The 24927-nt window shown below is 39.5% G+C and overlaps 1 protein-coding gene across 1 annotated transcript in view; it reads right to left on the bottom strand.

Moving 5' to 3' along the window:
* The window catches only part of ENPEP (glutamyl aminopeptidase), an 89130-nt gene extending 65569 nt beyond the window's left edge, over positions 1–23561 (bottom strand). The window contains exons 1-3 of the mRNA XM_045880589.2: positions 22673–23561; positions 10693–10834; positions 8258–8389 (exon numbers count right to left, since the gene is read on the bottom strand). Of these exons, the coding sequence (XP_045736545.1) occupies positions 8258–8389; positions 10693–10834; positions 22673–23337 (939 nt within the window). The 5' untranslated portion in view covers positions 23338–23561. The remainder of the gene's footprint in view (positions 1–8257; positions 8390–10692; positions 10835–22672) is intronic.
* Positions 23562–24927: the final 1366 nt, after the last annotated feature.

The raw sequence follows: 24927 nt of genomic DNA, 5'->3' as shown, positions 1-24927 counted from the left end.
CTCCCACTCTCCGTTTGTGTTCCCTCTCTCGCTGTGTCTTTCTCTGTCAAATAAATAAATAAAATCTTTAAAAAAAAAAAAAAAGAAAGGCTATCAAAACAACCTGACTGGTTGTTTCATTATCATTGGCGGGGTAGCCAGGATGAGAAAGAGAAAATAATTCTCTATCGTTTTTAAGTCCAGAAACGTGTACTGAAGGTACATGGTTGGTGTTACTAAATATGCCATCAATGCGTTGAATTGTGTAAGTCCATATTCCTCCAAATGTTCTTCCAGCAGTGGGCAGAGTTGTGGCGGAGGAATACTTGGCAGAAAGGAATAGTGATACATTGGGTTTTTTTCAAGTTTTGATCCCAGGAATGTGGTGCGGGCTTCCTAAGTTTGAGCCTGCCCCTTCCCCACAGACAAATTATCATAAATATGCAAAACCATGGCTCGAAGTGTGGGTGACTATGGACTATTTTTCTGTCGTGGCTTTGCAAGGTCAAATGTGGCCAGAACTGCTGAGTTTAGAACTCAGCTGCTGGGAGGTGCTGCTTGAGAAACAACCCAGCACCCTCACTTGGGTTACACAAAGGGTTTGTTCCCCGCTTACTTTTCATCTGAGTCAAAATTGAAGTTGTTTGAGGCTTGATGATATTATTACCCCAGTAGAATTTTTTTGAACAAAAACCAAATATTTAAAAAGTCTAACTTACCTCATAGAATTTTATATTATTTTTAATTCATATTATGTCTACATTTTTGTAAATTTAAATGAAGAATACGAATCCTTAGCGATCATCTATGGCTTCCTGAATTGAATACATTCTTTTGGGGAAGATTAAGAGCCATGAATTTAGAATAGCCCTTCCCCATAAAGAAATGAATTCTTTTTAAAACGCTCATAAAAACGTAATTAAAATTAAGCTCATTCTGAAACCTTCGCAAAGCCATAGCAAAAATGTCCTTTAAAATAATAAAATAAACCTATGTCAAAAATAGCTCTGGGGCAGTAGAAAATTGTCATTAGAACGTGACAATAAGAATTGCTGCCAGTGAGATCCATTGATGAATGCAACAATGAGGGTCAAAGCTTTAAGGAGAAATAGGATAGGTACATAACCTTTATTTATCTCTCCCCGCAAATATTTATTCATCACTGAGGTGGCTATAATATATCTCCATAAATTCTCTAATAGTCCTTCCTCCAGGAAGTGGGGCTTAATCCCTTTCCTCTTGGGGACGGGCTGTACTTAGTGATCGTTTATAACAGATAGAATATGAAAAAGTAAAATAGTAATTTACACTACAGAAACCTAGCAGACATCACCTTAACTAAGTGATCAAAGTTAGCCTCACCAGTAATAAATTGTGTTGATAGCATGTACCCCCTGATATGATCTAGTGAGAGGGATTTTTCCTCCTTTTCTGTGGTATTTTTCCTCCAAATCCAAAACCCCACTCCAATCATGAGAAAACGTCAGACAAACTCAACTTGAGGGACATTGTACAAACTATCCGACCAGTACTCTTCAAAAATATCCAGATCGTTAAAAACAGGGAAGGACTGAGAAAATGCCACAGACTGGACAAAATTAAGGAGACATCATGACCAAACACAATGTGGTATCACCTATTGGATCCTGGAACAGAAAAAGCGCTTTAGTGGAAAAACTGGTGAAATTCGATGTAGTCTAGTTAATAGTTTGTACAAAACTAATTTCTTAGTTTCGAGGAATGGATGATAAATGGTTTTGTAAGACGTTAACTTTGGCGGAAGCTGGGTGAATGTCACATAGGGACTCTGTTATATCTTCGCAATCCCTAATTCTAAAATTATCTCAAAATAAGGAGTTTAAAAACATATCTGAGTATTAAAACAATGAAACTTATTTCTATTAAGAATATTTTCATGTAAGGGAATACATAAATTAAAACCCATTGCAAAAAACCTAAAACTGCTTTAAAAAATAAAGCTGATTAAAAAAAAAAAACCATGATACACCTATTTCTTGCCTTCAACCAATCTTTCTAATCCAGACAAATAATGGACTAAGTCAGAAACAAGTAGGCAAGTAGAAAGGATTCATTCAAAGGTATAATTCCAGTGTAATTCCTTATCGGGAATCATCCTATAAATTTATGGAAGCAGGCACACTATAATCTCTTTTACTGAATTAATCAAATTAATATGGTTATAGTATAAACCTAAATAATGGGTAATACCAGCACTCTCTTAGTGAGCAGTCCCCCTCAACTTCCTCCCCCTGATCATGAAAGCCAAGGAGAATATGACTAGAGTTGAAATGATCTCCAGCAAGTTATCTGCTCCTTTTTGCACATCTTTCTTCACAAAAAACAGAGATCAAATGCCCAAAGAAACTCAAGTCCTAATTAGAACTTCCTGTTTCTCAGGAACAGGATCACCCTTACCGTATAACTTGTCCTGAATTTGATTCCTGGAAGACTAGTGCAAAACTAAAACTTCTGGCAAAGTTACTGAGGTCATAGGTCAAATGTACTTCACAAAGCTAATAACTTAGAATGATTTTATACACCATAATATGGGTGATTTTCCTTTTTCTTACCTGCTTTTTTTGGTCCAAATCTTCAATAATGTATGTGCATTAAACCTATAAATTTTAAAACTTAAAAATATATTCATATATATTGAATGGAGCACTGGGTGTTGTACGCAAACAATGAATCATGGAACACTGCATCAAAGACTAATGATGTAATGTATGGTGATTAACATAACATAATAAAATAAAATTTAAAAATATATATATTCATAATCCATGTTGTTCTGGATTTGAAAATGGAATGCAATATAGCCCAACGGAAAACTCTGAACTAACCTATCAGGTTAATGACATTTTTATCAAGGGCACTGTTTCCCATAATTCAATTTCTATAAAAACAATACAGTGCATTTTACTGATAATTCAGGAGTTAATTCACTTAACTGGAAAGTCATATAATCTCCACATTTTGCACTGATCAGGTTTTTTTAATTTTTGTTTTTTAAAGTAGAATTCAGTGATTTCATTTCATTTATTTTATTTTTTCATCCCCATAACTTATTTATTTTATAACTGGAAGTTTGTACCTTCTGACCCCCTTCACCCATTATACCCACCCCCCACCCCTTGCCTCTGGCAACCACCAACATGTTCTCTGTATCTATGAGCCTGTTTTTTTGGTTTATTTTTATTTTTGTTTTGTTTGTTTTTTAGTTTCCACATGTAAGTGAAATCATACACTATTTGTCTCTCTTTGTCTGACTTATTTCACTTAGCACTTAAGATGCACCTATGTTGTCACAGATGGCAAGATTTCATTCTTTAATGGCTGAATAATATTCCATTGTGTGTGTGTGTGTGTAATTATCCATTTATCTATCAATGGACACTTAAGTTGTTTCCATATCTTGGCTACTGTAAATACTGCTGCAGTGAAGTGAGGGTGCACATATCTTTTTGAATTTGTGTTTTCATTTTCTTTGGATAAATACCTGAAGATTTTATTTACTTTAAAACCCTTAAACAATCAACTAAACCTGAAAGAGGCCTCAGGAGATTTCTTACCAACAGAGTTTAAAGTCATTCCATCAATGGCTGGCCTCAATTGTTGCTAAATTACTTGGAGTATCTCTTCAAGTTATTCTGGATTTTTAGGACTGAATCAAAATGTAATACAAATAATATTCAAAAAAGTAAATATACAGAGTTAAACTTAAAAGTCTTTTGAGCTACCTTCCAAACTCAGTACCCTTCTTCTTAACAATTTTTGGGGATGAGTACTCTAATCTAATTTTTTCTCATGAGTAACAAGGACATTTCAAGCATAATGAATGGTTCAACTACTAATATCCGCTGTGCAATCGCCAGTAAACAAGAAGAATATAGGTCTGCATTCTGTGTTTACTGATACAAAGGAACTATACCAGAAAGGCAAACATACCCAAGAGAGTTTAATCAGGGTACTACTGATTCTTGATTGCACGGTATAATCTGATTATGAATAGCAAATGTACCAGAATAATACTGTCAGAACAAAGTGGATAAGAATGGTCTTTGGGGGCACCTGGGTGGCTCAGTCAGTTAAGTGTCTGACTTCGGCTCAGGTCCTGATCCCAGGATCCTGGGATCAAGCCCCACATCAGACTCCCCACTGGGTGGGGAGTCTGCTTGTCTCTCTCCCTCTCCTTCTGTCCCTCCCCCCTCTGCTGTGCGAGCTCTCTCTCTCTCTCTCCCTTTCAAATAAATAAATAAAATCTTTAAAAAAAAAAGAATTGTCTTTTGGTTCATGAAATTTCTACTAAAAGAGTTGTATTACACAAAACCACCTAGTTTTTTTTTTTTTTTTAACTGAAATAGAAGTAAAGGGACTTTGGGTCAAGATGGTACAGTAACCTGAAGATCTGATCTTTTTTTTTTTTTTTTTTTTTCTTTAGAGAAACTTTGTAACTGAGGTATTTTCTCCTACTTTGCATGAACTCGGTGTTGTGTGAGCCAGGAGCGGTGGGCTCATCTAGGATTCTTCATCAGTGACCCGATTGCTTCCCCTGTTCTGCACCCTTACTGGGGTATTATCCAGAGCTGACAGGATGAAAGAGAAAGTTAAGAAGAATTATCGTAGCACTATAATACCAGGGCTCTAGGTGGAAAGATTCCCATTAAAAAGTGTGTTATGTTAGTAATGAAATCACTGAAAACTGACAAATGCCTATATGTTTGATTTAGGAATGAACATCAGTGTGGAAAACATGCAGTGGAGTATTTAATTGCTTCCCACAGGAATGAAAGAAAATTATTACACTGATTCTTAACAGTTGGAAGGTCCAGTATATAGACAGTATACTAAGTCCAGCTTGCAGGAGTACAACCGTCCGCGTGACCGTACGAGCCACTGCTAACCATGAGGCTGAGCCATGGTTTCCAGAAAAGAAAATGCCTTCTCTGTGGTGAATGGCAGGAAAGCAACAATACATCGCCTGTCAGGTGAGCTCCGCATAGAGGAAAATGATGATGGATACTGATAAGATGGGTTTTTGCAGGAGAGGGAAAAGAAATGCAGTTCCCCATGCATTGGGCAAAGGATGTATACTTCTGTTATGGAGTCAGAATCTCAGAAAAGGAGAATATGCCAACACCATGCAATATAAAGTCAGTATTGGCAACGTGTGGTTGGCTGGGAGGCCTGTGCTTCATGCTTTTCAATCGCCGCATTCAGGAATGACAGATGCAAAGGAAAAATGGAAAACTCACAAGACACATTAGGACTTTAAACAAAATCTCCATGGACTTGATAAAAATACAAAGCAGTGGGCAGAACTGAAGGCATAGGCTAATTGGTACTTGGTAACAGGTTCCCGGGGGTCAGGGCCTGGTTATGCTTTGGAAATCATGTTTTTAAACTCAGGCTACTGATTTCCGATTATTTTCTCATAGCTTTCTGTTCTATTTTACAGTGATCGTATCTTCTTGAGTCTCTGAGAGCCATAACTGAAGGTTGTATGTATGAGAAGGTTTGATTTTTTATGGCTTTTTTTGGGAATTCTCTTTACTTTCCCCAATTATTACTACTTGCCCCCACTGTGTTTTTCTGTTTATTTGTCTTGGGTTTTCTCTTTTATGTTGTTGTTTTCCTCATATGCTTGTTTATCTTAAGTTGTCTGTTCAGCTCTAAGAAGGCAGCACTGAGGCTGGTTCGTGTTCCCGCTGATGTCACATTTAGGTTGATTTAAGTAGGCTGGTTTCCTTGTAACTCTTTCTGGAGTGGGAAATTGCACTGGGGCATTTGTGCTCCAGTGCTAACTGTTATATTTCAATTTAGAGGGGGTGGGAAGGAAAAGCCAGGCAGGGAACCTCTCAAATGCTAATGAGGCAGAATTTACCATAAACTGACATTCACACTAGATGCCTTAGAAGTTTTCTTATAAGGTTCTGTTCACCTTTTGTAGAAAACAGCCTTACCAGCTTTTGCAGGAGGGCGAAGATTTTGCACTCCTGCAAAACCTGGGTGCCTGTCTTCTGTAGATGGGGTCGGGGGAAGAGCTACTTTACTAAGCTCCATGCCTCACTTTCACTGCCTTCTCCTGACCCTGAGTCTCTGGGAAGTGTCCAACAAGATTATGGCTTCCTGTTCCTCTCTAATTAAAATAGATGATCAAAAAGCAATGTATTATGACAATATTCATTCCCCACCCAAATGGTGAAAACCTCACCAAATTTACAATAGAATGTTATGCGCTCAGCTCTGATATTTAAGAAACATTTACTGCTTAAAGGCCATTGGGATCTTTTGCCAAATCATATTTTCCATTATGTAATCCAAATCCTTTATATAAAATCCATCATTCAAGCTCAGCTAACTGACTGGTGCAGGCTCTCATGACTCAACCAGCAGTGTCACCACCTTACAAATAAGTGTCCTTGGTCAGAGGACCAGGTGACAGAGTCACATTGGCAATGCAAACTCACTGTCACTGTGGGAAATAACTCCAAGGACATGTCGTTTTGCTGATTGGTTGGTTGCGTGGTCTTCATTTAGGAAATTATGTCATCATTAGTGAATTGTTTATGCTTTCTGCTTTGCCTTGGCATTTCTACCCAAAATAAAAAAACTTGCCCCAAACATAATCATCATGTTTAGAAATTGGTGTGGAAAACACCTGCACATGGTGAAAGACATTCGTGCAACTGAACTGCAGGGAGTGAAGAAAGAACCTCCAGATGACAATTCTATGACTGCCATGAGACGGGAAGAGAAAAGAAGCTGGACTAATGCTTTCCCCTCTATATGGTGCAGGAGGAGCACCAGCGGTGACATTCAGCACAGCACAGAAAAACAATTTCCTCTTCCCAGTGTCATTTCTTTTTTACACCTAATATTATCTATTAGCCCCCGGCAGTGCTTTTCACGATAACGGAAGGTCACATCAAAGCAACACATGTGGTATGAGATGACAGAAGTCATCAGGATATACAGCCCCTTTGAATAGGTCTTAGGACATTTTCCCACTTGCTATAATCTGGATATAGTATAGGCAGCACCCTGGTAACCACGCTTGACTCTTACTATCCAACATTAAATTCCCTCTGGAGGGAGTTTCACGGGAAATAGAGGAATTCATCCCTTCCTTCCAGTGATTGGTAAAGAGGTAAAGACATTTTTAGAATATCATATTTCAGAAGGTTTAGCAGGGTACGGAATTTGGAAAGAATCTGAGTCTCCATGACTTGCCATCTGGGTAATCTTGAGCAAATTACTTGAACATAGTAAATTTCAATTCTCTCGTCTGTAAAATAGGAGTGATGATTTTTTTCCTTCGAAAGTTATATTGCAAAGAGTATGAGGTTTTATGTATATAATATGTAGCACAGTGGTAGACGAACCAAAAGACAGATTAAGCAAGAGTTTAGGGCAGAAGCAAAATGGGGGACTCCAAAATGAGAAGACAAATTAGGTAAAGTATTTGTGTTCTTAAAAGAAAATTATTGAATTGGTCATCTTAATTTTATTTATTTTATTTTCAAGATTTTATTTATTTGAGAGGGAGAGAGAAAGAGAGAGAGAGAGAGAGCATGAATAGGGGGATGGGCAGAGGGAGAAGCAGACTCCCCACTGAGCAGGCAGCCAGACTCGGACTCAGGGCTCCATCCCAAGACCCTTGATCCTAGGACCCTGGGATCAGGACCTGAGCCGAAGGCAGATGCTTAACCGACTGAGCCACCACCCAGGCACCCTGGTCATCTTGATTTCAAAAAGCTTATTTATCTCTTACACTTTAAAAAATATTTTTTGACACTCTGTTGTTGTCTTATTTTGAATTACATATAGGAATGGCATAGCAGACTCTGAAGGGTATTCATCTTCCTGTGGTCTCCTCTTCCCTCTCTGGTCTCCATCCAGGACCCCACCCAAACACACATACTCAATCGCTTCACTAAATTGGGCATGCTCAAATATTTTAATACACTTGTGCCAATGTACTTAGGAGCTCGCTTTGTCTTTATAGTGAGCTTTCCTTTTAAAATAATCCAAACCTAGTCATTCCTATGCTGGTCATGTTTGTTTATTTCTCACATGTGTCCTTTTGGCTCATGATGTTCTGTATTGCTCAGCGTATCTATCGTCAAGCTCACAGACCCTGAGAACTAGTGGGCTTTCCCAGTCTGTTATGTGAGGAGAAAAACTATTCAAAAAACATAGAAAATTAATCACAAATGCATAGGTAGGAAATTTTTTAAAATATAATGGGACTCACAGGTATTCCCCGATTTGATATTCTCTCAACACGGTCAAATTGATGTACAGCAAAGCACACCAGGTAGGTGCTCATAGGGACAGACTTCCTGAAAGTTGTTCTATTCCACTTATCATCCATCAACTCTTCTTTCTATTGAAACAAAAGAAAACATTTTGTTGATCAAAAGATGAATCATGTACAAGACAGACAAATGATTTCTCCAAACCTGGCTTCTCAGTCCGGTTCGTCAGAGCTTAGGTATAACATTTCTTTTTACCCCTGAATGGTGATGTAAGAACAAGACTGAAGGAAAAGGCATTTATTTTTAGTCCTGTGAAAGAGTGATTCAACTTTGCATTGTATGAGGTTTCCCAGGGAAAAATACCACTTTGGCTGTGATGTAGGATTTTGTCTTTCTCCATTAAATACACCATCCTGACCATAACATTTGAGGGGAGACCAGCTCCGTCAATGACGAGAAGGCTGGTGCTCCGTGCCTGGCACTCAGGAAGAGAGGAGCAGATAGGGACGTGGGAGGGCAGTCGCTGTACCAGGCATAGCAGGGTGCAGGGTTCTCTTTCCCATCGCTGGGGTCTCCCATCAAAGAGCCAAGGTATTATCACTAAAGTCACTGCCTTGATTACCATGGACAGAGAGAAGGATTTCATTCTTTGATGTCGCTATGGATTCTATCTGTCCGGTTTGCTGTCCATGCAAGCTTTGTCTTCCTAACTGCCAATCAGCGGTCCTACTCCATCCATGGATACTTGCCCAACTCCTGCTACCATTGTTTAAATACTTCCACACGCCCTGCAGCCACACAGTAGATCACCCCTGGCGGAAGCTGGGAAGCTCTCACGGGGGCTTAAGGGAGGCAGGCTGGACTAGAATCGATCCTCCTTGACAAGCAAGTCTGCGAGTCCAAGTGCTGGGAGAGAAGTGTCCGAGCGCCGGCAAAGTTACTCTACAATGAGAACTAGCAGTGTCAGTTTTGATCGCCTAATGACCCAGAATATTCTCCCTCTTCCGGGACTATTGCCTGGAACAATGAGGTGAGGAAACATACTCTGCAAACAGAGGAACAAACAGGTGAGGAAATATACTCTGCAAAATGCAAAGGTCATCTGGGAGGTCTAAAGCTGGAGGCTGATGAGGTTTGCATTCTCTCTCCTCCCACCTGCCCTCCTCCTTCCAGATGGAACATTCAAAGGACCTTTTATGCTGACCCAGTCTTCTAAATTAGTGGGTCAGACTTTAAGTGTATCCTCTCCTCTTTCTTCTACAGTCAAAACACAATGGGTCGGGTGACCAACACCAGAAGAAAACAAATTGATAAACGAGGCACAGATGGCTGACACAATTTACTTTTTAACTCTCCTAAAGCTTTTGTTTGCTTTATTTTGTTCTTGTTTTTTGGAGGAATATTTATCATTAAAAGGGATGAATTTCAATGATGACATTTCAGATAGTGGATCAGAAAGATGGGAGATATAATTTAGGCTGGGTGTTTTTCTGGTATTAGGTAGGTGACAATTATATCTAAGGATGAGCCCGACCTTTTTACATGTCAATATATGTGCATTTATTATATGTATCAGGTACAATACCCCCAACTTTAGGTAATGACACTTCAGTTAGCTGCATTACCTGTTCTGTGGTTGAGGAGTGATAACAGGGGAAAAAGTCTTATGCCAATAATTATATAGACAGAACTTACTGGAGCCTATTTTTTGTTAACGTTTCATGAGGACTACTTGTTTACTAGAAAATCTATGGGCATGGGTTTTCTTGGACTTGGTTCTATACTCCAATAGTTAAGTGATGGGTTTTTGCAGTAGCTCTGTCTTAAACACTGGGCTTATATTCAACTGAAAACCAAGAACAGTGACCAGGCCCAGGAATATTTTTAAGTCTCTAATTCCATGAGTTTGTCATTAGTCTGTCAGAACTAAGGGGTTCTTTCAGTTAGGCAGAGCCCAGTTGAGGAGTGTCTACTGTAGTCATTCTTTTTTTTTTTTTTTTAAAGATTTTATTTATTTATTTGACAGAGAGAGACACAGCGAGAGAGGGAACACAAGCAGGGGGAGTGGGAGAGGGAGAAGCAGGCTTCCCACGGAGCAGGGAGCCCGATGCGGGGCTCGATCCCCGGACCCTGGGATCTTGACCTGAGCTGAAGGCAGACGCTTAACAACTGAGCCACCCAGGTGCCCCTACTGTAGTCATTCTTGTTTGGAGCCCAACCATGGTTTTTTGACCTATGATACATTAGGTTAAAGATTTTTAGGATTCAAAGAAAAAATATTGCCAAAATGTGTTTTCAAGCCTCTAAATGAACTATGGGAGCACATTTAATTTGAGAATTTAGTGGGTTCTCTCATAGCAAAAGAAGATAACTTACCTGATATTATAAATTGACGATCTGCATAAACAAAAAAAATTTTTTAAGTACTTACCTCCACTGGCATATTTGAAACTGCCTTATATTCTTTGGGGTGGATGATGGATATTGTATAAGTTGCTTTTTTGTTGGGCTCATCAAAACAAGGGAAGGATTTTCTGGCATCTGTTGGTTCGTGATCAGTGGCCGCTATGCTCCTTAGAAGCAAACACACAAACAAAATACATGTCACCTCTTCTGACAACCCCTGTGTTTCTAGTCTTATACAAAAAGTCAACTGTGTGATTACAATTGTGTATAGTTATAACTACTATATAATTATACTGCATTTCTTAAAATGATTGATCTTCTATCCAGAAAACAATCAAATAGTCTTTTTTGATTTTTCAGATTAACAAATAAATGAATATCTGGAAACTGCTTCAGATTTTTTATATGCATCCCTTGATATTTTGGCGCCATAACTAAAAATCTGTGAACTGTAGATAAGCAAAAATAAACCCAATTATGAGCTATCACTCTTTCCACCCGAAAGCCATCGAGTAACAAGTAGATAAACACAAAGCCAAACTCAAGGATTTGTTTCTAATTGTCCTTGTGAGAGGGAGCAGCTGTGTCCTGTCCCAGAGCAGAGGAGTATCTTCCAGAATCCCCAGCTCCTGTCCCTCATGACACATTCTTTCTTATTTATGTTGTACCAGGGACAAACTCCAATTTCATTTCCACACAAACGCAGTGCTCTGAGTAATCTCCCAGGTGAAACAAACTTTGGCCAGGCTGAAAGTCTGCTTTTGAAAAGAGACAGCATTTTTTATATTGCTCTCACTAGGCAAATGCCTGTGTAAATTAAAATGTTAATTTTAATGTTTCCAACATTTCAAAGTGGAAATAGTATTTCAAAAAAATCAAAAAATATATATGTTTTTTACACATAGTTATATCATAGTAAGGCATTGTATATTTGCTCATTAGAAGAGTAAGCAAAGTAAAAATTAGAAAAGAAAGGAGGAGTTTGCAGCAGCAAGCAAAGAAAGCAATGTTGACATGTTCATTAACAATTTGGGTAAGGACAGTATTTTGTCCTTCAGGTACATGAAAAAGAATACCAAGCTAAATCATTAGATCTTTCCTTCATCCAATATTTATTGAACCCTTTCCTTCCATACCCCTCCCCTGCCCCCACACCACACACACAAACACATTTGCCAGGGATTATTCTAGGGGCTAAGGGAATAACAAAGACTAAATAAACACATCAGGAGAGTGATGAAAGATATATGGAAAATAAAACAGGGGAAGTGACAGAGAAGAACCTAGGAAAAATTGTGAGCACCATTAGGTAAAATAGTCAGGGGCAATCTCTTGGAGTAGGTAATGGTTTGCTGAGATCTGAGTGATGACAAAAAGCCAGACAGGGTAAGCGTAAGAAAAATGTATTCTAGCAGAGGGAACAGCAAGGGCCCGGTTGCTAGAAATGAACTTAATGTGGTTGAGGACCTGAAAGGTGTCCAGTGTGGCTGAAGTCCAGTGAACAAGAGGGACTGGGGCCAAAAAAAGAGTTTGGCTGGTCAGCAGGGGCCATGATAAGAGTCTGCATTTCACTTTGGTTCAAAGATGTATTATATACATTAATGGATCTAAGAAATAATATGCCATAGGTCAACACCCTTCTACAAGAAATTAAAATATTTTTTAATTTATTAAAAAAAAACCTCTCTAGAAATAAAAATTACTTGCTCAAAGCTCAGCCAAGAAACCTCATCTGTAAAAATTAAAACCGGAAAAGTGGCTGTGTTTTTGAGACAATTGACTGAGGGAGAGAACTTGCTGGGACGATTGAAAAAAATCTATCTTATAAGGGACGTGGGTAACAAGGATGTATGCATTTGTCAAAATTCATTGAATTGTGTCCATTAGGTTTGTGTGTGGTTAAACAAACAAATATACATAAATTTTACTGAAAAACAATTGTAAATGAGCAGTAAGTTCTAGCAAATAAGTTGTATTTTGTGGTAGTATAGTTAGCAATTCAGAAACAACCTTTTCTGTATTCTAGGCTTCAGCAAATGAAAAAAAAAATGAGGATAACGGAAGGCAGGCTTCTCACTGTTGGGGAAGAGAGTTACAAATCTGTAAAGGGGAAAGACTAGAATGTATCCTTGATATTGAATTGTAATTGCGGGTTCGGTATAAATTCAATGATTTTTTGTGTAGATATAAGTAGATGGCTATAAAAATCCAAACTGAGCCATATATTTCTGAATTCTGTCTGCCGAGCAGAACTAGGAGCACTGACAAGCGTGGAGCAAATGAGCACAGCTAGTTCCCAGATGATGATTTCTAAATACCACTCTCCACTCAAAGGAACCAGACTCCTTAGAGAAATGGCCAATTCCAGTGAGGAGTCAGGAAAAGTCCAAGATGATCCTGGAACATCTTGCTTTGCCCCAAAGTAAGGAAGTCCTCAAAGGATCATGGGAACAAGTCAAAGGACACAGAAGCCCACTTGAGTGGACTACCACTGGTCAAATCTGGGGGAATTATAATGTCAAAGTAAATAATGAAATTATAACCCATTGACTAAAATAAGAATCCACAAATCCTTATTCTGGTATATATATGGGGGGGGGGTAGGGGAAGCTGGGTTTTTTTTACAGTAGATTTCCTATTAATGATTTTAGGAGGAATGACGGCTTTAGAAAAATCATCAGTGGATACCAAAACAAGAGGGCGACAGTTTGAAGAAAGGGGTATCTGAGTGATTTCAAAGAATCTCTCTGAAAATTACATACAAAGAGAAAAACTGTAACTTCACAGTGGGGAAACTGTTGGGCACCACCTTAAGCAAGTGATCAAGGACAGCATTGCTAACCACCGGACAAACAAAGGTAATCTGTCTCCTGATAGGATTTCCTGAGAGGGACACGGCGCCGCTTCTGTGAAATTGCTGACAAAAACTGCTTGACTTGCCTTTTTAAATCATGAGGAGAGTCAGATAAACTGAAATTGAGGAACCTTCTCAAAATAAGTGGCCTGTACTCTTCAAAAATATCAAGGTTATGAAAGACAGAGAAAGGCTAAGGGACCGTTCCCGTATGAAGGAATCTAAAAAAGGCATATGCAATGCATATGCAATTCATGAATCCAGACTGGATCCTGGACTGAGAAAAAAATAGCTCAGAAGGGCATTTTTGGGTTAATTGATGAAATTTGATTATGACTGTGGATTAGATAATTGTATGGTATCAATGTTAAATTTTCTGATTTTGATAACAGCACTGGGCTAACGGTGGGGAATGTCCCTGTACTTAAGAAACATATACTGAATATAAAGATGTAAAGGGAAATAATGTGTCAAATACTATAAATGGAGAGAGAGACAGAGACAGAGGCATGGGGTTGGAGGGGAAATAGGACAAAATGTTAACAATTGGTGAATCTGAGTAAAATGTTTCTAGGAGTTCTTTGTACTATTTTTGTAATTTTTCTGTAAGTTTGAAATTCCGTCAAGATAACTTATCCAAAAAGCCTCAAGAATTTATTCTTCCATAGAGTCGTTACTGATTAGTTTTTGTGATGGTAGCAGCTTAGTTGAAGTTTCTAACACTGTGCAGACTGTAGAGAATTGCAAACACATCAGGATATAAAGAAACCCGCACACTTTCCCAGGGTACTAAGGTTTTACAATAAGCTCCACCAAGCTCCAGCCCCATGTTTAGTCAGCTGCCTTTTTTTCTGAATTCTTCTGGCTTCTGATTTCTTCCAGAGGCAGAAGAAAGGAAAAAATCACTCTCTGCAAGAATGTTTCAGCTTAGTCACACTTCAGAAATAAGCCAGCTAACTAATTTGCGACTAGGAGTGTGTGTGTGTGTGTATGCTTGCTCACGCATGAGAGAGGGAGAGAGAGGGTAGGGGGTCAGGGTGAGGAGGGAGTGGGATTCCACTTTTCAAAGCAATAGCCATTGGTAAGTTTCCAAATGCTCTGTTTCAGTCTCTGCTCTGTGCTAAAGTTCATACCCTCAAGTACCCAACATAGAGAACTTTCAGTTGTTCTTCACCTTCTCTCTTTAAAAGAGGTTGCGCTTGATTATACACAAAAGTTGCCTCCCTAAATTAGAGTATCTCGGAACCTGCCTTTGGAAATGGAACAGAACGGTGTTGGTGGTGTCTCTGTATCATGCATTTGGTCCATCTCAGTGGTCCTGTCAGTGAACGTTACTCACATCAAGTCCAGCTCAATTATAGTGATTGATGTAAGTAAAGTGATGTAGGTAAAGTTGCATTCAACAACCAGAATGGCTACCAAATATGTATTGTTTTCTTTTTTAAGAGTACAAAGCCAATATGATTTCAGGGGGGAAAACCTTCTTTTTTCTTTTTTTTTAAGATTTTATTTATTTATCTGAGAGAGAGTGCACGAGGGGGTGGTGAAGAGGCAGAGGCAGAAACAGATCCCCCACTGAGCAGGGAGCCTAATGCGGGGCTCCATCCTGGGACCCCCGAGATCATGACCTGAGCCGAGATCATGACCTGAACCAAAATCAAGAGTCGGATGCTTAACCGACTGAGCCACCCAGGCACCCTGGGGAATACCCTCTTCTAAGAGTAAAAATTCCAAGATTCCAAGCCTACGTCAGCCCTTTAAAGTGTGATCTTAAAAAAAAAAAAAAATGAAGTGTGATCTTGTGCCAGTCACAAAACATACTGATTCTTAGAGTCCTGATCTATCAAACCCAGTTACCAAAGTACATCTGGACTTTTCACAGGGTTATGTGGGGGTGACAAGGGGTAGATCACACAGAGTAATATATTTGAAATTCCCTTCACATTTACATGATGGTATTAGGATACACCTCATCTATTTTCTTTAACTCCAGAAGGCTAACTATGCTTTCTGTGAATGCATTTTCCACAATGAACAGACTTCAAAATTCATCCATTAAACAGGAGTATCTATACTGGAACAAAAGTACTCAGTATATAAATACTATAGGCAATATAACAATATCTTTCAATAGTAACTTGTGATTTTTTTCTCATGAACTCCTGTAGAACTCAAAAGCCCCTACTTTTATATGCTAAATTCCATCCAAAGTTACTGAAGTTTTCCAAATATTTGCAAATTTTATTTTATTTTTTTAAGAGATTTTATTTATTTATTTGACAGAGAGAAACACAGCGAGAGAGGGAACACAAGCAAGGGGAGTGAGAGGGAGAAGCAGGCTCCCCGCCGAGCAGGGAGCCCGATGCAGGGCTCGATCCGTCATGACCTGAGCCAAAGGCAGACGCTTAATGACTGAACCACGCAGGTGCCCCATATTTGCCAACTTTAAAACAAGGTATATAAGATGCAAAACAACTTTAGATCATAACTTCTTTGGGGAGGTTTTACTTGATGATTGAAACTTCCTTTTAGAATCAGATGCGTTGTGCTACAAATCAATGGGAAAAAACCTGGCTGAGAGCACAGTACGTTCAGGAGTGACTCCTGAGCATGTCCTGAATAATTATAATCCCAGGCAAATGTGCTGAGCTAAACCGTTTTTCCATAGGGGCCTCTCTATGTCATGTTAATAAGTCACTTACTAGACCCGGCACATTAAAAATACAATCCTGTGTAGCTTATTAATTTACAAAAGGGAAGAAGTCCTTGTACCTCAGTTCAAGGTGACTTTAGAGAAAGTTGGAGAAAGAGGAGGTGAGGATGCAAGTCACAGACCAGTTCACTCTGAATCAACTTTAAAAAGAATTACTTGATTACCTCATAAATCATCTGGCACACTGTTTCCAAAGAAGACTCTTGGGTTATGTTCAGCAATTTAGTAACTTAAACCAGCTAAATAAAGGGCAAGGTCAGGGTGAAAACCTTAAACAAAGACCATCTGATGCAGGGGAGGCAGCCACAGTTGCTAAGAGTCTATGCAGACTAAGTAAAGGGTTCCAGAATTAAGTAGGGGAGCTGATTTGTGCAAGACAACCCATCTAGATTATTCAGACTCCAATGTATTTTTTTAAGGATTTGAGAGAGAGAGAGAGAAAGCATGTGCATGTGAGCACAGGGGAGGGACAGAGGCAGAGGGAGAAGCAGGCTCCCCACTGAGCAGGGAGCCCAATGCGCTGCAGGGCTCGATCCCAGGACCCTGAGATCATGACCTGAGCCCAAATCAAGAGTCAGTCGTTTAACCAACTGAGCCACCCAGGCACCCCCAGACTCCAGCATATTTTTATGGTGGCTTGAATGAACCAGTTAATTATTTAAATTTATTTTCCAGTTGCTTTTTTTCTATGTAGAAGCCATTCAAGGTCAAGTAAAGTTTCCTGTTGTTTCCTTGCTTGCAAAATAAAAGAAATCACCAGGCCTCCTGCAACAAGTAACAAGACCAAAAAAAAAAAAAGTCTATTCTTTATTGATAATGGGTACACTGATAACTCAACATATCAGTCTGAGAATATATTGAATAAACTGACATACAACTAAAATTTCAAGACCAAATGCACAAATGAGTATACATATCCCTGCATGTGAGAATTTACCACACACAGACTTAACTAAGGTCATCTCACTGGTTTCTCTCCTGCCATGTTTCCACTTAACTCCTAATCTTTCTCAGAAGACCTAACCTTGTGCTTCAGACTTACTTATCCAAATGCCTACTGGACATGTCCTCCTGGATGCCTGACAGGCATCTGACAACAAACTCATGACCTTCCCTCCTAAACCTGGTTCTTCTCTTCTATTTCCAGTATCAGGTAAATGTGTGAGCTATCAGATCTGATAACTGGGGCATTCTCTATCCATAACTAACTCACCCCTTTCCTATAGTCAGTCTGCAAATCCTGACCATGTTACCTCCTATTTTCTCCATCGTGTCCTCTTCTGTCTGTCCTGGAATCACTGTCCTATCTGACCCCCGTCTTCTCTTTCTGGGATCACTGCAATATCTCCCAAATACCCACACATGGATTTAGCTCTTTCCTTCACCAACCACCTAAATAGTCACGAGTTAATATTTCCTACATGCCTGGCATTAGCTATCCTTCCTTTCTTTTCCCTGACAGGCTTTCCAGAGTTATCTCTAGCTGGCCTCTTTATATAAACCTCTCCTACAAACTAATTTCTCATCCTCACTTTGTTTTTCTGACTTAGTGCCTTTCCTTTTTTACCTGCTTTTAGGTTCTTACTTGCTTTTGCCTTTTGCAATCCCACCATTATATCAGAATTCAGCTTCAATCCTAGCAATGCTGTAAACACCAAGAAAACCCAAACTAGAAACCATCTGTCCCTCTTGTAAATTCTTGTAATTCCTGTTAATGCCAAAGATTCTCAGTCCTTAAAATAAGAAGACTGCATTCCCAAGCCCCCCCCCCCCAAAAGAGAGAGATTTTATCAATTCCTCTTCCATTCAATGAGATGGGGAGAAAAGGAACCAAGGAAAAATGTCCATCCTGACTGAGTGGGAAGATAGAGATGTTATTGGTGGAAATTGGACTCCTTAATGGGAAAAGGGCTGGGGCTCTGCAGCACATCCCAGCATGTGCCAGAGGACATTGGTCACGTGAGAGCCTATGTGAAAATGTTTCTATATATCCATTCAGCAATATTTAAGTACTCACTGTGCTAGCTAGTGAACAAGAGAGGGACAGCGCAACTCCCAGCTGCGGAAGATTCCACAGTCTCATACCGTTGGGAAACTGCATACTCCAGAGATTCATGGCAGTCTCTAGAGGTTCATAGTGGATGTTATTATATAAAAGTCTCTCAGAAGAGACTTAAAAAAAAGAAGAAGAAGAAATACATCATTTTTGTATTTAGTATTATTGTCCAAACTAATTTGGCCACAGAATCCCTCCCCTGCTTTTTTTCTGATAATGGCTATTAATATCCCATGCAACTGGAACTCTGTGGAACAGCAAGTTGGGAAATGCTGTGTAAAGGTAGTTCAAACGCTGAGAAGGAAATGCTGGCCATTGGAGAGAAGAAAATAGTATACACTTTGGAGATGTGAGTAGAGGAGAACTCTGCTTGGGAAGAGAGCAACTGGAAATGCTACGTAACATGGTAAGAGTGTGGAGGGTATTGGTGGTGTGTGCAGAAAAACACTCCAAAGCTTTCAATCCTTTTCAAAGTGGCTTCTTCTGATCATAAGGAACAGACCTGAGTAGGAAAAGCGACCTCTAAACTCAAACTTTCTTCTCCTAAGCCTCACTACAACTCTGTCCCCAGCAAGATGATATGGCTATCATTGCCAGGGAGCTCTAAACTGGCTCTACCTTCTTCTCCAACTCTTCTCTTGCCTCTGAACTTTGAGGGAAAGAAGCCCAGAGAGTTGACTCCTCTCTGTGAAGTTCAAGTTCAAGTCCTGGTTGTATTTGCAGAAATCAAGTAATTTTACTTGATTTACTACTATTGAGCACACTCATATTTAGTTTGCACTGTGGTTGCAATAATAATATCCCAACAATAATATGCAACTGCTAATACTCAGTCCTGGAGTTAGATTTTACAATAAGACAAAAGAGTCAGAAAATATAATTTGACTGATGCTTAAAAATATATTGCTATGATGGCATTTTAAATTGTATCAGCATCAAATATTACACAGCTCACTGTACAATATGAAAGAACAGTGCTGCTCCCAGTGAACTCACTCCTGCATCCTTATGTGGGCATCCTTATGTGGATGAGAACCTTCCATAAGCCTGCATTGTCAAAATGTTACTTTACTTACAGGCTTGAAAGAAAAAAAAAAAAAAAAAAACCCACAAGAACAATGGACTCTCCTTCTGTGCTTGAAATATTTCATAACAAGAAAAACAAAAATGTTCCATTTAACCTAAATGAGGTTACTGAGTATGTGCAGAACTGTTCCAAAAGCACGTATACAGGGCTGAACTAGCAGCATCCTGGGTAACGTGAGAGCCTCAACCGCTACCAAGGAGAGCAGACAAGCTCAGCATTACCAGTCCTCCATGAGAACCCACCTGGGCCTGCCTCTCTCACCAGTCTTGCTGTAACTTGGTATTTGCTGGCCAACCATTACGACAGCCAAGTTTCAGGATATGAGCTCTCAAGTATATATTTTATGGTAAAATTTATTGGTACAGTAAGATAATCCAGAGTCAAATGAATAATATATATTTTAGTATATAATGCTTTTGTAATCTTATAGAGTCATAAAGAAATTTACTAATGGAATCTTGTGCCATATTTTTTGGCCTTCCTGTAGTGTATAGAGTTTTTATAATATTTTGGTGGCTTTACTCAGACGAAGTTTCTACTGTTTTCTCAACCCAAGAAACAATTTTAAAGTCTTAGCAATAATCACTTGAAAGTTTTGACTTGTTTTCAATTCAACTAGTGAATTTTTAGAATCTCTTGAAGGTGGATAGCCTTCCAAATATTATGCCTTTCCTTCCCAAACCGGGAACACTTTAAGAACTCATTTAATCCTTAGTGAAGCTCAGAGAAATAGGCACTTTTATTCATTATTTGTGGAACTGTAATTTGAGATGTATTTTTGAAAGTCAGTTTGGAGAGACACACAAGTGCATGCATATGTTATATATACATATATGTGTGTATACATACACACAAATGCATGCATCCATACATACACAGTTTGGGCCAGCTTCCTACGAAATTTCCCATAGAATTATTATAAAATGTTATGTATGTTATACATATTTTTATTAGGAATTTTTTATATTATATTATATTTTTATAGGTGTTTATAAAAAAAGTAAAAAAGTAGGAGAAACTTAAATGCCCAAATTTAATGGAAAAGTGGAATAAAGTACATTATATTCATATAATAGAATATCATGTATCCATTAAGTCATCTACCAAACCATGTTAAAGTTTTGATACATTCTAAAAACAGGTTACACAATACAATGTACAACTTAATGCCATCTTTATCTGTATTCAGAAAAAATCCTGGAAGAATATCTGCCTAAATATTAATAATGACTATACTTCAGTGATAAAATTTCCTCTGTTTTCCAAGTTTTCTGGAGTGAATGTGTGTTATTTATGAAGTAAACAAAATAAATGTGACAAGTTTCTTGATATATTTGTACTCTTTGACCCAGCAATTCTACTTTATTGAATATATCCTAACATAAGGAAATAAACAGATATATTCCTAAAGGTTTATTACAACTATGTTCTTTTCTGACGCTTTTATTGTGATAAATACTGAAAGCAATTTAAATATCCAGTATTAGGAAACAGGTCTTAAAAACATAACAGTGCATTCATGCACAGTCTTTTAAAATCAGATTCTTGAAAATATGGAAGAATGAGAAGAAATGCTTACATGAAGTCAAAAGGTATATAGATAGATACATAGACTTTGGACTCCAGGAAGCTCACTCTGTAATTATATAATTACAATTTGATTGCCTAAAAAAGTATTCATTAACATGTAACCAAAGTTACCACTGGATGTGAAGTTTCTCTTTCTAGTTTCTTCTGATTTTCCTTCTTTATAATTTTCCATGCTTTCATTATTTTTAATTTTTATCAACAGAAAAAATATATGTCAACAATAAAGAAGCTTGTTTTATTGCCAGTGATATTAAGATACAGTATATGAGCATGTTCCCTTCAAATATTTTTTTCAAACTATCATTTCTATTTGATTTTTTAGTGTATCCCACAGTAATATAGGGATACTTAAACATTTCATTTTAGTCCCTGGGTCTCTCTGACAAACAATAGGAAGAATTTTGACCAAAAGCCTTACTTTGCTCTGTAAGATGCTTAAAACAACATAGGGAAGGGATATTCAGTGGGCTGGCCCCAGACTTATATTTCTGAACTGTGACACTAAGGTTTCCTGATGATTTGCCTGTCAAGAATCCACAAAAGCAAAAGTCAAAGCAGTTTCAAGTTCACTGATAACCTCAGTATAGCCTTCCTTCCTGATGCAAAGCCCACACCCACAGAGTGAGGGTTTTTTTTTAATTCATTGAGAGAGTTTATGCCCTTAACATAGTTCTAGTAATAGCATCTGATTGATTGTCAAGGCAAGTAACCATCTTTGCTAAACTCAGAAATGCAAAAATACATATATTAATTTCTTTTTTTTTTTTTTTTAAGATTTTATTTATTTATTTGACAGAGAGGGAGACAGCGAGAGAGGGAACACAAGCAGGGGGAGTGGGAGAGGGAGAAGCAGGCTTCCCGCTGAACAGGGAGCCCCATGCGGGGCTCGATCCCAGGACCCTGGGATCCTGACCTGAGCCGAAGGCAGACGCTTAATGACTGAGCCACCCAGGCACCCCCATATATTAATTTCTTGATATATCTTTATATTCCTAATCACTTAATATATCATTTATGTTGCAAAAAACCATTGCATATTGAGTGATGGACAGTAAGCCCAAAGAGTTATCCATATGCCACCACTAATGTGTGAACTCAATGAGTGTTTATTAAAAGCTTAAGTGTGAAACATAGTTCTGGCCATACAAGATAAAGACAGACAGAGTCCTGCCTTCCTTCCTAGATAAAGACGCAAAGACAATTCTGTGGATTTTACATACCCTTTCAACATCTCTTCTCCAATAAAACACTCAAAATTATAATTAACATTTATTGACTTCCACTTAAATTTAGTGTAATATATATTTAAAAGTTCACTTTTAAATCATTGTCGTATAGCCCAAAACCATGGCCATGAAATTTACCAAACACATGTATTTTTTTAAAAATCTGGAGGTAGTTTCTGGAAGCAGTTTCTGCACTCGGACAGGATGTAGTACATTATGATTTTTCCTGATGAAATTAGAGACTTACACTGATTCTTTGGACTCCAGGAAGCTCACTCTGTACTTTCAAGTTTTCTGATAGGCTTGGAAAATACCACAGGGCAAGAGTTTTTGTTTCCCAGGTGAACAGGCAGAATTGAAACCAAGTTTTGATAGCAGACCAACAAAACAATTAAAAGGGGGAAAGTGAAAAGGAAAAGGAAAGAAGTGGAAAGCAAATATGTGAGCTGAGGGTAAATAAAGCAAAAATGAATATTTACTTGATTTGTCCATTCTCCTCGTACGTCGTTCTGTAAAATCCCACGAGCGAGCCGTTCAGCCAGCCAGCGAACTTCATGGTCAGGAGGTAGGCACCCTCGCCACTGCTGGGTGCAAGCTCTTCTTCCGCCTCCATCACCACATACTCCTGCTTTTTGTACTCGAAGCACCGCCTGACTTGCACCTGCTCCCCGGAGGACCTCTTCAGCTCGGGGAGCTGGGTGATCCTGGTCTCCCGCAGGTGCAGCCACAGGTACCGGGTGGGCGCGCTCACGTTGATGGAGATGGTCACGCTGCCTGTGTACGTGTCCTCCTCCAGCAAGGGCTTCACCTCCAAGTCATAGTGCACTGGGTTGATGAAGTCCGGCAGCCTGAAGTTTTTCCAGTCTCCACTTTCGTCTTCGCTGGCAGGGCAGACCCCCTGGTCCTCCGGAGGGCTCTCAGTGGAAGGAACTTGGGAAGGGACTTGGGAAGGGACTTGGGAAGGGACTTGGGAAGGGACCGGAGCTGGGCCCTGCCCGGCGTCCCCGGTGGGGCTGCTGGACCTGGTCAAGCCCACGGAAAGTCCTACTATCAATCCTACCCCCACCACCACCGCACAGATGATGGCCACATGTTTCGTTTTAATGCAGTACCTCTTCGCGTCCTCTCCCTCCGCAAAGTTCATTTTTGTTTCCAAAGGCAAATATTACACATAAAAGGATGGTAAATTCAACTAATTCACCAACTCACGTCAGCCGACTTCCTTTTCAAATTGGGAAGAACGCCCTGGCTTGGCAGCCTGTTTTCCTTTTGCCCACACCCCTCTCTGGCTCTCTGCGTGTCTCCTCTCCGCTCGCGTTCGCCACCAGCCGCTCAGGGCTGGACGCGGCAAGGAGGGGGTGGGAGAAGGGCTCCAGAGGGGAGGCTGAGCTGGAGGAAGAGGACTGACGAGAACACTGCCACTGCTCCCCTTATAAACTACTCCCCTTATACCACTCCGCCCCTCCTGCTCCGCAGTGAGTTAAATATAAAATGGGGCTTAGCTTATCAGAGAGCGGGAGGATGAGACTTTGCCAAAGTCTTGTCAGCAGCTTTCGGGGAGAGAGCGTTCGTTCCGGGAGAGAAGTGTGCTTGCCATAGGAAAACTCAACCTTTGCCACTGGGGCTACGGCTTCTTCCTGTTGTGCTCGCAATCTCTCCCTCTTCACCACAGGCTTCTTGGATTTCAGCTGTTTCATCCGGTAGCTCGCCAAAGAAGCCAAGTGTTTTCTTTTCGGTTCCCCCCCTCCCCTTTTACATAAACACTCAGACTCTGCCTTTCCCAAAGTCAAACCCTGGACTGGGATGTGCAAAGGGATACATAAATTCAAGGACCACTTAGGTACTCAGTAAATAATTGTTGAATTGCTGGGCTAGCAAAGCACAGCCAAGTGACTCTGAATCCGTTTGGTAAATGCTGGATGGGAGAAGGAGAGAACGTGAAATGAGCCAAAGAGGTCCTGGAGCTGAAGAGCATAAAAAGACAAAAAAAAAAAAAAGAGGCTGAAACGGAAAGGATTGAAAGGACAGAACGACAAGGAAGATAAACTCGTTAGGTTAGATAACTAACCTGGGGTAGCTAAACTCATCTCCGCAGCTGGCCTCCCAGTGAGACTGGCTTCCTTAGACTTGGATGTGTAGATCATGTTTGCAGCAGATTCCAGATGTGAAAGCTGGCCTGTTGGGAGATCCATTATCTGTGTAAATCGGTTGCCTCTGAATGACAAGGGCAAGATGGAAATCACAGCAGCGACCTGAATGTTTATGAGGAGCTAAGGTGTAGACCCCCAAGCCATCTCTAACAGTAACGATTCAATCATAATTATCAGAAATCTGAGAGCTTTCTATGTGCCAGGCATTATGCTAAGTACATTATAGAAGTTATTACTTGAGTCTTCCCAACAACTCTACAAGGTTGGTACTGTTTGGATGCCCATCTTAGAGATGGGAAGACTGACATTTACAGAGGTTAAGGCACTTGAACAAGGTCACACAATCAGCAAATAGCAGAACTGAAGTTTGTACCCAAGTTGTCTGAGTCCAAAGTCCATATATCTAACAACACTGCCTCCATTCTCTGCAGAGGAGAAATATTGAAGGCTTAAGTTGTTATGAAAAACTTCATCAATATTTCCTAAAGTACAAAGTATTAGTAGATATACTTGCAGAGCAGGCAATGCTGGGTTAGCTAAAATTAAGAATGTTCTTTTACTACCATCCATTCTTTCAGAGCCTC

This window comes from Mirounga angustirostris, unplaced genomic scaffold, assembly GCF_029215605.1.
Source record: "Mirounga angustirostris isolate CCGP_5_RB_7025 unplaced genomic scaffold, mMirAng1.0.hap1 SCAF_2, whole genome shotgun sequence".
Taxonomy (NCBI): domain Eukaryota; kingdom Metazoa; phylum Chordata; class Mammalia; order Carnivora; family Phocidae; genus Mirounga; species Mirounga angustirostris.
This window is presented reverse-complemented; position numbering and strand designations above follow the sequence as displayed.